The sequence below is a fragment of the Desmodus rotundus genome, chromosome 3 (assembly GCF_022682495.2).
Source record: "Desmodus rotundus isolate HL8 chromosome 3, HLdesRot8A.1, whole genome shotgun sequence".
Taxonomy (NCBI): domain Eukaryota; kingdom Metazoa; phylum Chordata; class Mammalia; order Chiroptera; family Phyllostomidae; genus Desmodus; species Desmodus rotundus.
The window spans coordinates 26,092,363-26,105,426 of record NC_071389.1 but is presented as its reverse complement, the minus strand read 5'-3'; the positions used below and the strand labels follow the sequence as shown (position 1 = coordinate 26,105,426).

General features: G+C 39.4%; 1 protein-coding gene across 2 annotated transcripts in view; it reads right to left on the bottom strand.

Moving 5' to 3' along the window:
- ZMPSTE24 (zinc metallopeptidase STE24) overlaps positions 1-13,064 on the bottom strand; it is a 38,105-nt gene that overhangs the window by 12,885 nt on the left and 12,156 nt on the right. For both annotated transcript variants that reach the window (XM_024554631.4, XM_024554630.4), the window contains exons 6-7: positions 12,565-12,706; positions 3,842-4,026 (exon numbers count right to left, since the gene is read on the bottom strand). In XM_024554631.4, the coding sequence (XP_024410399.1) occupies positions 3,842-4,026; positions 12,565-12,706 (327 nt within the window). The remainder of the gene's footprint in view (positions 1-3,841; positions 4,027-12,564; positions 12,707-13,064) is intronic.

Sequence of the window (13,064 nt, the reverse complement as noted above, 5' to 3'; positions counted from 1 at the left end):
GTGCCGGGTAAATTACTGTTTCCTAAACATCTGCCACATCTGTGTAATCTCTACGTGACTACTTACTTAGTATCATTTCTTTCCACTTTTATTTTTTTATCCTTACCTGAGAACGTTTTTTTCATTGCTTTTAGAGCGAGAGAGAGACATTGATACGAGAAAGAAACACTGACTGGCGGTTTTCTCCTACGCGCTCTGATGGGGGATCAAACCCGCCACCTGCGCACAAGCCCCGCCCAGAAACGGAACCCGCGACCCCTTGGTCCGTGGGACAACACTCCAACAGAGCCACACAGCCAGGGCTTAGTATCTTTCTTTAAACCAATTTACTTTTTAAAACTTAGCCTTATCCTAAATGACATAATTCATGAAATCATAATATGCTAGTTTTATTTTTCCTAATGTACTTTAATAAATATATAGCTATTCAAATTCAACACACTGACATACTATCTAAAATCATCTCACCAGCCCTGACCTGTGTGGCACTACCAGTTGAGCCTCAGTCCACAAAGTGGAAGGTTTCCGGTTTGATCCGAGTGTGGGTGTGGGGTCAGTCCCCCGTTTGGGGTGGGTACAAGAAGCAACTGATTGATGTTTCTCTCTCACATCAATGTTTCTCTCCTTTCTCTTCCTCCATTCCCCTCTCTCTAAAAATAAATAAGTAAAATCTTAAAAAATAATATAAAATCCTCTCACCAGGGGGACATGCACTACTGGAAGCAGTACGGCTAATGAATGAATGTCTTTGACCTTCTCCTTCACTCGCATTGTAGCAATTATCAAGCACTTTAAATCTGCCTTTTGTGGTGACCCTTCCCCGCATTCTGACCTTTCGCTCTAGCACAGGCCCTCATTATTTCATGGCTATCTTGGACATCCTAATGCAACAGACCCTAGAAGCCTCCTGGCCTCCAATCTTTGCTCTCTCCTATATGCTGCCACCAAATTTTAATCTTCCTGAAAACAGGCTTTGGCCTTTACTCGAGTCAATCGAAACATTCCAGGCCCCTGGAAACACTCACTCCATGTCTTCAGGAAGGAGTATTTTACAAACCGGTCCTCGCCTAACTTTCTCCATGTACGAGAATTCATTCCATAATTACTCTCAGGATAGCCATTGTGTAGTTTTCTTTTCCTCTCGACAGCTTTATTCATTTCATGTCTTCAAAGTGGAAAGGCCTATCCCCAAGTTAAAGTTCTATCTAGTTCAAATATCCTTTTTAAGTAACTGTCTCACCATTAGAACTTATATTAATTTCTTAATTCCTGAAAGCCACACTATTTCAGCTACTTAGTATATTTACCACACTTTGCTTTAAAGTATGGGCTATTTGTATACTTATCTAGACTCTATTATGATAGGTTCTTTTTAATTTAATTTATTGATTTATATTTATTTCAGAGAGAGAGTGGAGGGAAGAGAGAGAGAGAGAAAGATCAGATGTGAGAAAGAAACATCTGTTGGTTGCACCCTGTGTGTTCCCCGGTCAAGGACTGAACCTGCAACCTAGGCATATGCTGTGGCCAGGAATTGAACCCACAACCCTTTGGTTTACAGGATGATGCTCCAACTAACTGAGCCACACTGGCCAGGACTACTATAGGTTCTTTAGGTAGGACTATGTCTAGTGTATCTTCATCTTGTAACTTATACATAGATGCTGAAATATTTGTAGTTATCAATGAAATAAAACAGACTCTTCAAGAAGCCAAGAAAATAACTCAAACTCCATTCAACATGCTTCAAAGGACTGCCCAATCTTTTTAAAAATTTAAGGCAAAGATTACTGTTCTCATAGATACTAAAGTTCAGTGATTTCATTACATTGCTCACAATTAGGGAACCACTGTCTCCTATCCAGGTGTGGCTATAAGGTAACCCTGTAGGTAGACGTCTCCTAAGTAGGGTGCCTCGCTGAACTTGCATGATGCCTCAGTGCAGTCCCTGGGTTACCCTTTCTGCACTCAGTTTTCCTGTCTATAAGACGACCTTACGCTCTCTGCCTGGCTTAAAGTCCTATGACTTGTCGTCAGGCCAAATTGACTTATTTCAACATCATAAAAACCCCACTTAAAAAATAAATTAAAAATTAAAGGAGGTAAGCCTCTCCCGATGCTGCCTAATCTCTTCGCAGACTTTTGTCCCATCTACATATTTATAATGGACTAGGCAGTTTTCTAGACCATCTTCTTAGGTCAAAATAGATGCTCAAGTGATAATAGTTATTTTCTGGTACTTAGAATACATAAAATAAACTACAAGGTATTTCAGAATACAGAGTGGGGCAAAAGCAGGTTTATGGTTATTTGTATGGAAAATAATACAGTAATTAATACTCAATAATACAAGAGTAAACTGTCTTGTGCACTCACAAGGGTGAACCTTTGCTCCACCCTGTATTATTTCCCTTAGTCTCCATGACCCTAGTGCCTCTCAACTCAGAGTGACCTTGCCCCACAAGCCCCTACCCCCTCAGATACCTGGCAATGTCTAGAGACATTTCTGGTTGTCACAACTGTTGGGGTGGCAAGGGGGTCGTGGTGATGTTTACACGGGCATCTAGTGGGCGGAGGCCAGAGATGCTGCTAAACGTCCTATGATGCGTAAGACGTCCTCCCGTAAGACAACAAAAAATTATCTGGCCCAAATCTCAACAGTGCTGATGTGAAACCCGCAGCCTTCATCTTTTAGTTATGAAACTGATGATTTAGCCCCGACCAGTGTGGCTCAGTTGGCTGGGCATCATCCTGCAAAGTGAACGGTTGCTGCTTAAATTCCCAGTCAGGTCACATGCCTGGGTTGCAGGTTTGTTCCCTGGCCAGGGGGCATGCGAGAGGTAACCAATCGATGTTTCTCTCACATTGATGTTTCTCTCCCTCCCTTACCCAGTCCCTAAAAATAAATAAATAGAACCTTAAAAAAATTAAAAAGAAAGAAACCAATGATTTAGAGAGCTTAACTTACTTGTCCAGCATCACGCAGATCCAAAATCATCTCTGAGAGACACCAAAGCCAAGAGCACATCGCACATACAAATGCTGGTGGCAGTTTCTGATTAAATTTTTGTTGTTTCTTATCATTGTCTCCTTTCCCCCATTTAATCTTGGTACTTGAGATTTTGCTAATCAGCGTCAGCTGACCTCATCCAGGAAAGGACTCAAAAAAAAGCTTTCTCAGACTCTAAGGTCAGAGTTAGGAAATGTGTATTCTGGTGTCCTCACTGCATCCAGTATACGTGGCTTCACTGTGGCAATTGCCATGCTGTACTGTGACTGGGTAAGCTCCTTGGGAGCAGGGTTTGCCCCTTTAACTCTGTGTTCCCAGTGCCAACCTAAGTATCTCAGCACAGAGTATACGTTTCATAATATTTGTTACACAAACAAAAGGAAACTCACCAAATTACGAAACGTACCCAAGGACACATAGCTACTAAATGACAGAACCAGGATTCAAACCCAAGTCTCTCCATTGCCAGAGTCTGTAATTACTGTCTCAACAAAACTACAAATTAGTGTTTATCTCCTCTTTATCCTGCCTGTGGGATTTCTTTGATCATAAACACATAAGGAATATATATAAAGTCCCTGTTGTGAAGACAGCGTATAATTATAAGAATTTACCTGTCTATGCTTCCAATTTTAATGTGTACACTCTGCAAAGCTCTCAAGATAGTTAGCACGTAATAACAGTGATGACCTCTCCCAAATATCAGAATTATAAAGGGGCCATGTGTTGTAATGGATAGTCTCCCTGAATTCAACACTCACATAGAAATTGATGTTATTTTGAGTTGTCACGGGAAATAAACCAGAGTCTCTTAGAAAAAGAAGAACTCACTTTAACTTTAGCTTTTACTTCTTCACTGTCCCCTTCTCCATCATTGCGGGGTTCCATGCCAGGCTCCTCCTGGATGTCTTTGTGTAGGACAGAATACTCTTCCAGTAGAGTGTCAAACAAAACTATTCGCTTGTTCTTGAAGAAGCCATAAAAATAAGCATTGCTGTGGGAAGAGCGTTTAGACCCTAGGGAAAAGACAGTTCAAAGCACGGAGAATAATTAAAAAGTCTGGGGTCCTTGGAAAGCCTCCTAGAAATTGAATTACTGGAAAGGACATTAACATTTTCAAATTGCTTAGTAGCTGAAGAAACCTGTACCGACATAAATCACCACCAGCAGTGGGAGAGGGTCTGTTTACCTGCCATCTGGCCCACACAGATCTCTGCTCAGCAGAGCTATGCAGCAGTAAGTAAATAAGGAAAGCTGAAATATCCAGCTGCACTGGAATGATTAAATTATGGTAAAGCAATGAAACGGAATATTAAGCAGTCTCCCAAAACTATACTTTTGAAGAATTAACAAGATAGGAAAAAGCTCACCCATATACTGAGGATATAAAACTTTATGTATATATGGTTCCATTATTATCACGGAAAAAAATGTACATGTAAATAGAAAAACATAAACAAAAGCCTAAGAGATATATCAAAATACTGAAGTGTTAAAAAAAAAAATGCTGAAGTGGCTTCTAGAACTATAGATTTTTGTTCCTTCCTCTATACTTTTGTCCCTTTTCCTAGGCTTTTAAAGTAAGTAAATGTACTTCTACACTCAGAAAATAATTAGAGCTACTTTTTAAAAGACTGAAAAAAATGTTTAAACTTTTAACAGTGGCCAACAGTAGCTGAACTACGGTTGACTTTTATTTTCTTCTTTACATATGTATTTTATTTTCTAAACATTCTATATTGTGCAGTGAATTTAGCGGTTAAAAGCAGACTTTGGGTTCAAATCTTGGCTCTGCCATGTATTAGCTGTGTAAATGGAAGAAACTTTCTTAATTTCTTTAAGTTTCATTTGTCTATTTATGATGCAAACCAGTATCTACCTCATTGGATTGGACCGAGGATTACATGAGAAATTCTGCGTAAATCAATTAGACTACTGAGTTAGATATAACTACTGATTGATTGATTTATGAGCCCAATGCATATAAACTACTACTACTTATATGCTTTTAAAAAAAATTACAAAATGTGTTTCTCTTGAGAATTTGAGATCTCTCACTGTAAATGTGAATTTTGTATCTACTCATATTTCTAATGTGAAGTATGTTTAAGTAGTATATTTAGAGTATAGTATATTTTATTTATATAGCAGTATGTCTGACAGTATGTTTAGAAGATGGTAAGATTTTGATAAACAGTGGCATTTATTTACTTGTTTATTTTTCAGTTTTTGTTTAATTGCTTGGATGTTAAAAGCCAAAAGTGGTCCAATTTTGCCAATAATATAGGACCTTAGGATTTGGGAAACTGTGAATCATTCTGAGGTCTCACACTTCTTTCTCATCTCTGTCTTATCTAATTCTGATTTTTAAAAAAATGAATTTAAAAATATTTCCAAGAAGCTGCTTGAATTTATTTATGGAAGCAGGCAGACTGCATGCATATAAATAAAATTAAATTAACATCTTAATATCTCTCACTGGTCCAAATATCTCAAAATGTGGCCCAAGGCACACTTACATCAAAATAAGTTCACGGTGCTAGTCAGATGTAGATGTTACAAACACCTATGAGTAGAAACACGTACGGGATCAGAATCTCTGGGAATCTGTTCTTTAACAATCTCTCCAGGGAATTCTTATATAGTACTCATTAAAGTTTAAAACTCCCTGCACAGTGCTCTGGCTGGTGTGGCTCAGTGGACTGAGTGCCAGTCTGTGGGCCAAAGGGCGGTGGGTTCGATTCCCAGTGAGGGCACGTGCCTGGGTTGCAGGCCGGGTCCCCAGTAGGTGGGCACGTGAGAAGCAACCACACATTGATGTTTCCCACCCTCTCTTTCTCACTCCCTTCCCCTCTCTCAAAATAAGTAAATAAAATCTTAAAAAAGAAAAAAAAGGCCCTGCACAAGACCATAAGCTTTTTGTATCCCTGTGTCTGGCATATAGTATATATTTGATAATGCTTGTTTTCTGAATGGACTAATGATACCACTTGAGGTATGAAGTAATGTATTTGAGAACTCTGAGAATCCAAATGTCCCATGCAAATGTAAGGCATTGCCATCTGTGTCATTTTTGTTTATGTTTGATCTTACCCTCTCAGCAGACCACTCTCCTTAAAACACTTCCTTTTCCAATCTCAAAGAGAACAGCATTTTCTCCTGTTTTCCTTCCTACCTCAGTGGTCTCTCCCTCTTAGTTTCTGATGCTGACTCTGCCCTGAGCCCCTCACCCACAGCATTAAATGCCATCGCTGTGCCAGATATTTCCACATCAATATTCTTGGCCCAGACCTCTCCCTAGAACTCCAAACTCATACACCCAGCTGCCTATATATTTCTCCATCTCCACATGGATATATACAGTGCATGTTATTTTTATTCTTTTTTAAATAAATATCTTACTGTTGTTCTACTACAGTTGTCCCAGTTTCCCCCCTTTGCTCTCCTCTGCCCAGCCTACCCCTCTGATGCCAGTCAATCCCCACACCAATGTCCATGTCTATAGGTCATTCATATGTGTTCCTTGACTGGTCCTTTCCCCTTCTTTCCCTCCCTTATCCCCCTCCCCACTCCCCTCTGGTCGATGTCAGTCTGTTCCTTGTTTCCATGCCTCTGGTTCTATTTGCTAGTGTGTTGTTTTGTTCATTAGGTTCTTCTTATAGGTGAGATCACCTGGTCTTTGTCTTTTGCCACCTGGCTTATTTCACTTAGCATAATATTCTCCAGTTCCATCTATGTTGTCGCAAAAGGCAGGAGTTCCTTCTTTCTTTCTGTTGCATAATATTCCATTGTGTAAATGTACCACAGTTTTTTGATCCACTCATTTAGTGATGGGCATTTAGGCTGTTTCCAGCACTTGGCTATTGTAAATACCACTGCTATGAACATTGGGGTGCACAGGTTCTTTTGGATTGGTGTTTCAGGATTCTTAGGGTATAATCCCAGCAGTGTTGTCGCTGGGTCAAAAGGCAGTTCCATTTTTAGTTTTTTGAGGAAATTCCATACTGTTTTCCACAGTGGCTGCACCAGTCTGCATTCCCACAAACAGTGCTCCAGGGTTCCCTTTTCTCCATGTCCTCGCCAGCACTTGTTTTTTGATTTGTTAATGACGGCCATTCTGACCAGTGTGTGTCAGGATCTCACTGTAGACTTAATTTGCATCTCTCTGATGGCTAGTGATGTTGAGTATCCTTTCATATGTCTCTGGGTCCTCTTAGAGAAGTGTCTGTTCAGGTCTTTTGCCCATTTTTAAATTGAATTGTTTTGTCTTCCTGGTGTTGAGCCATATGAGTTCTTTATGTTTTGGAGATCAAACCTTTGTCCGAGGTATCAATAGGAAATATGTTTTCCCATATGGTTGAATCCCTTTTCATTTTGATGTTTTCTTCAGCCCTGCAGAAGCTTTTTAATTTGTTGTAGTCCCATTTGTTTATTTTTTCCTCTATTTCTCTTACCCCAGGAGATATATCAGTGAAAATATTGCAGGGTGGGATATATGAAATTTTACTGCCTATGTTTTCCTCTAGGACTTTTATGGTATCATGACTTATATTTCAGTCTTTTATCCATCTTGAGTTTATTCTGGTGTATGGTGTAAGATGGTGGTCTGCTTTCATTTTTTTGCATGTAGCTGTCCAGATCTCCCAACACCATTTATTGAAGTCTATTTTTACTCCGTTTTATGCTCCTGCCCCCTTTGTCAAATATTAATTGACCATAACGACATGGGTTTATTTTATGTGTCTGTTCTTATGCCAGAACCAGACTGTTTTGATTACTGTGGCCTTGTAGTATATTTTGATAACAGGTATTGTGACCCCTTCTACTTTGTTCTTCTCTCTCAAGATTGCTGAGGCTATTTGGGGTTGTTTTGGGTTCCATATAAATTTTTTGAAATATTTGTCCTAGATCTGTGAAATATGCCATTGGTATATATTTTTTAAGATTTTGTTTTTAGAGAGAGGGGAAGGGAGGGAGAAAGAGGAGAGAAACATCATTGTGTGGTTGCCCCCACTGGGGACGTGGCCTGCAACCCAGGCATGTGCCCTGACTGGGAATCGAACTGGCAACCCTTTGGTTTGCAGCCCACACTCAATCCATTGAGCTACACCAGCCAGGGTGCCATTGGTATTTTAATAGGGATTGTGCTGAATTTATAGGTTGCTTTGGGTAGTATGGACATTTTAATGATGTTAATTCTTCCAATCCATGAGCACGGTGTATGGTTCCATTTGTTTGTGTCTTCCTTAATTTCTTTCTTCAGTGTTCTGTAATTCTCCAAGTACAAGTCTTTTACCTCCTAGGTTAAGTTTATTCCTAGGTACTTTACTTTTCTTGTTGCTATAGTAAATGGGATTTTTTCCCCTAGTTTCTGTTATTTTGTTGCTGGTGTACAAAAATGCCTTTGATTTCTGAATATTGACTTTGTATCCTGCTGTTTTGCCAAATTCACTTATTAGGTTGAGTAGTTTTTTGGTGGAAACTATAGGGTTTTCTCTGTACACTATCATGTCATCTGGAAATAATGACAGTTTTACTTCCTCCTTTCTAAATTGGATGCTTTTTATTTCTTTTTCTTGTCCGATCACTGTGCCTAGAACTTCCAATACTATGTTGGATAAAAGTGGTGAAAGCGGCACCCTTGCCTTGTTCCTGATCTTAGGGGGAAAGCTTTTAGTTTTTGCCTGTTCAGAATGATATCAGCCATAGGTTTCTTGTATATGGCCTTTATTATGTTGAGATATGCCCCCTCTATCCCCACTTCGCTGAGTGTTACCATAAAGGGGTGCTGTACTTTATCAAATGCCTTTTCAGCTTCTGTTATGATCATGTGATTTTTATGTTTTATTTTGTTTATGTGATGTATTACATTTATTGACTTGTGAATATTGTACCATCCTTGCATCCCTAGGACAAATCCCATTTGATCATGATGTATGATCTTTTTAATGTATTGCTGGATCCAGATTGCCAATATTTTTGTTGAGGATTTTAGCATCTATGTTCATCAGAGGTATTGGCCTATAGTTATCTTTCTTTGTTGTGTTTTTACCTCATTTTGGAATTAGGATAATACTGGCCTCAGAAAAAGAGTTTGAGAGTCTTCCCTCTTCTTGAATTTTATGAAATAGTTTGAGAAGGATAGGAGTTAGTTCTTTAAATATTTGGAAAAATTGCCTATGAAGGCATCTGCTCTAGAGCTTTTGCGTGCTGGGAGTTTTTTCGTTACTGCTTCAATTTCACTAGTTATTATGGGTCTATTCAGGCTTTCTGCTTCTTCTTGATTCAGTTTTGAAAGCTTGTATATTTCTAGAAATTTGTCCATTTCCCCCGGGTTGTCTAATTTCTTGGCATACAGTTGTTGGTATAATTTCTTAAAATCTTTTATATTTCTGTGGTGTTGGTGGTAACTTCTCTTTTGTTTCTGATTTGATTTCTTTGGGTCCTCTTGTTGTTTATATTCTTATGTGTGTTTTTCACTCTGCCCAGGATTGGAATCTCATTTCAGAGTTTAGGGAATTCACATCACGTCTTGTGAGAGACCTCTTGTCACTTGAGAACTCTAAAAATCCAGATATTTGTTTCCCCAGCATCCTGGCAGCTAGCTCGTGCCCTGGCTCAGTCAATCAAATGTACCCACTAGGGACTCTGAATAGGTAGCTAATTAGCAAGGAAGCAGGGCAGTAAGAACTAGTTGTGTAGGTGCTAGTGGCAGGGATGTTAGGGGTGCAAACTGCTGAATCCAACAGTAGGAGGCAACAGCAGTGTCCTCCCAGACTGGCTCTGCAATGAAATTCTGAGTTCCTCATCTCCCTAGGGAACAGCCCATTTTCCAAGCTTGGTAAACTTAACTTTCCTGGTGATTCTGTAAGCTAGCAAATATTGTTTCAATAAGCGATATCCCACCCCCCACCAGCCCTGCTTAAGTCAGCCACAGGTGGTTTTTACTGCTTGTTTGCAACTACAGCTTGCCAAATTTGTAGTTCAATGTTCAATATTTATCTCAATATGCAACACATCCAACTTAATTTCGCATAGACCTGCTGTCTTCCAGTGTTTTTCAATATCAGGAAGCTACCATTTATCTAATTGCCCAGGCTATAAATCTAGGTCATTATCCTTGATGTTTCCGTTTCCCCCTTGTTCCTTTCCATGTAATCTATTAGCAAACTCTACGTCTAAAACATATCCACAGTGTACCCACTTCTGTCCATCAATCACTACTGCCCTAGACTAAGCTACCACTACCTCCTACCTGTATTATTACAACAACCTCCGAACTGCTCCGCGTGCTTCTATTCTTGCCGCCCCTACAATCTATTCTCCATATAGCAAACCGAGTTATTTTAAAAACACAAACCAGACCATGTCGCTTTCCTGCTTAAAACCTTCACTGGCACCCTGGCTGGTGATTCCCAGTCAGGGCACATGCCTGGGTTGCGGACCAGGTCCCCATTAGAAGGTGCATGAGAGGCAACCGCATATTGATGTTTCTCTCCCTTTCTCCCTCCCTTCCCCTCTGTCTAAAAACAAATAAGTAAAATCTCTAAAAACCCTTCAATAGCTTTTCCCTTGAACCTAAAATCCAAGCTCCTTCCCCTGATTTACAAAAGTCTTTGTGGTCTGACTCTTGGCTGTCTCAGATTTCATGTCCTAACACTCTACTGTAATATGGCAGCCACACTGGACTGCTTTCTGTTTCCTGAAGATTCAAAGCTCTGGAAGGCCTTTCTATTGATGTCAGCATGCACAGCTCCTTCCTGCAGGTCTTAGCTTAAATTCACTTGCTCGGAGAGGTCTTGCCTGATGAGCCACTCTAAAGTATCTGCTCAGTAATTCTTCACATCACACAAGTTTGATTCTCTGCACAGCCCTTGCTATCTGATATTTTCCGGGAGCAGGAATCTTGGCTCCTCACAATATTCCTGTTAATTTACAAATCTGTAATGTGTTGTTGTTATTGTTATTAACAATATTCATTCATTCAAAATATTTTTGAGGACTGGTAACATTATTAACAATAAAAGCATGCATTACCAGTGAGCAACCTTCTGTTTAGCAAAGTTAAGTTGCTCAAAGTCACAGGGTAACTGTGACAGAGCTAGGATTCAAGCCCAAGACTACCGACTCCACAACCTGACCTCTGAAATTCTACCCCTCCACCTACTCAAATCTTGATTTTCTGTAAGGTCCCAGCTTATACTATAACCCTACATAAAGCCTTCCCTGACTGCTGCATCTAAAATCATATAGCATGATGGTATATATTACACATCTATCAAGTACCTCTGTTATCATTAGCTGTCATTTCATATTACCTGATTATAACTTAAGTGATCAGCAAATTAGTTTGCCCCTCCAGTAAAAGACCCTCAGAAACTGCTGTACTGATTAGTGTGCTACTAGTTTAATATTAACTAAAAGAGCAGTGATCTCAGAGGCTAAAGTAATATGAATTGGCTTATTCTCTTAACATTTCCCCACAGAAATGTTCCAACTGATCCTTTAGTTTGGCTGAATAACCTCAGAAGCTAACCAAAGTCTAAGATTTCTATATTCTCCTAGTTACTGTTAATTCATTCTTTCCCGTTGTGGCCATCTCTGTTCTCCCCTAGCTCCACTATTACATACATCTCAGTTTCTACTCCTTCATCCAATTGGTGACTTTTTAGTTTAGAGGAGGGATGGGCAAACAATGGCTTGCAGGCCAATTCAATCTGCCGTTTATTTTTATGAATAAATTTTTATTAGAACACAGCCATGCTCACGTGATTATGTATTACCTGTGACTGCTTTTGTACCATAATGACACAGTTAAACAGCTGTGACAGGGAACATGTGGCCTGAAAAGCCTACACTTTTACTATTGAGGCCTTTACAGAAAATGTTTGCCAAAACCATGGTTTGGAGGAAGCAAAACTGAAACCTAGAGGGATGAAGTGACTTGTCCAGGATTCCACAGCTGATAAGTAGCAGAGGAAGAACTAGCCTCATTCACTGACATGGATTTTAGTTTATAGATTCTGAAAGTCATGGTACGACACAACAGCGTTATTCTACATCTCTGTAAGTTTCGGTAATCTGCAGGTGCAATCAGAGTCCTCCAGAACACTGACGTTTTGTTGAAGGAGACAAAGCCAATAATAATGGTTTTGTTTAGGAGCCCCCAAACTAGTGCTAAATGGAATCTGACAATGCAAGGGTCCGAGTTAATTCCTAGGAGCCAGGCAGGTAACAGAAGTACATAAATCAATCTAATATACATGATATAACGGGGAGCAATAAAGGCCTTGGCCCAAAATTAAAAACAGTATTGAAAAGCCAACCAAACATAGCTTCGGGCAAGAGCGGGATTCAGTATCAGTCCACCGGTTTGATGACATATCCCTGAACTATGCCATCTATTCTTATCAATCTTAAAAAGCCAAAATGTAAAATTCTAACCTTTAGATAACAATGAAAACAAACCTGATTTGTTCATTTATTAAAATTTTAAAAGTACTCAAATAAAACAAACCAGGCAAATGAAATCTTCTTACCCCCAGTAGCCTTACCTTCAACAACATACACCTTAGTCAAAGGAAAGTCAATACTCTTTGCCATTACTTCAATTTCTTGTTTAAGCTTTCCCTCAGGTAGAGGTGTGAATTTGTCAAATAAAGGGGCAATATAATCAGCATAGATTGTGACAAGCACCTGAAAAGTAAATGTCAGAACAACCTATGAATATGTTCTTAAAGAAAAACTACTCATTATACAAATTCAATTACGTTAAAATAGTTATGCGATCCTAGCCTTGGAAACAGGGGCCTTATCTTACTTGCTCTGATATTCCCAGCCCCATATCGTACCAGATATTAAGTGTTTGATGAGTTAAATCAAAATGAGTAGTCTCTAGGTGGTAATAACCAAAAAGTCAAATGGTCCATTCAAAACTATCCTGGGGATTTCCGGCACTTCACAAGCCCGTAGTAACTTGGACTTCTGCCTTTCAAAGTAATCGTGATAGACCTGAAGTCTTTGCTGAAAAACAATTACTAGAACTTGACTGTGT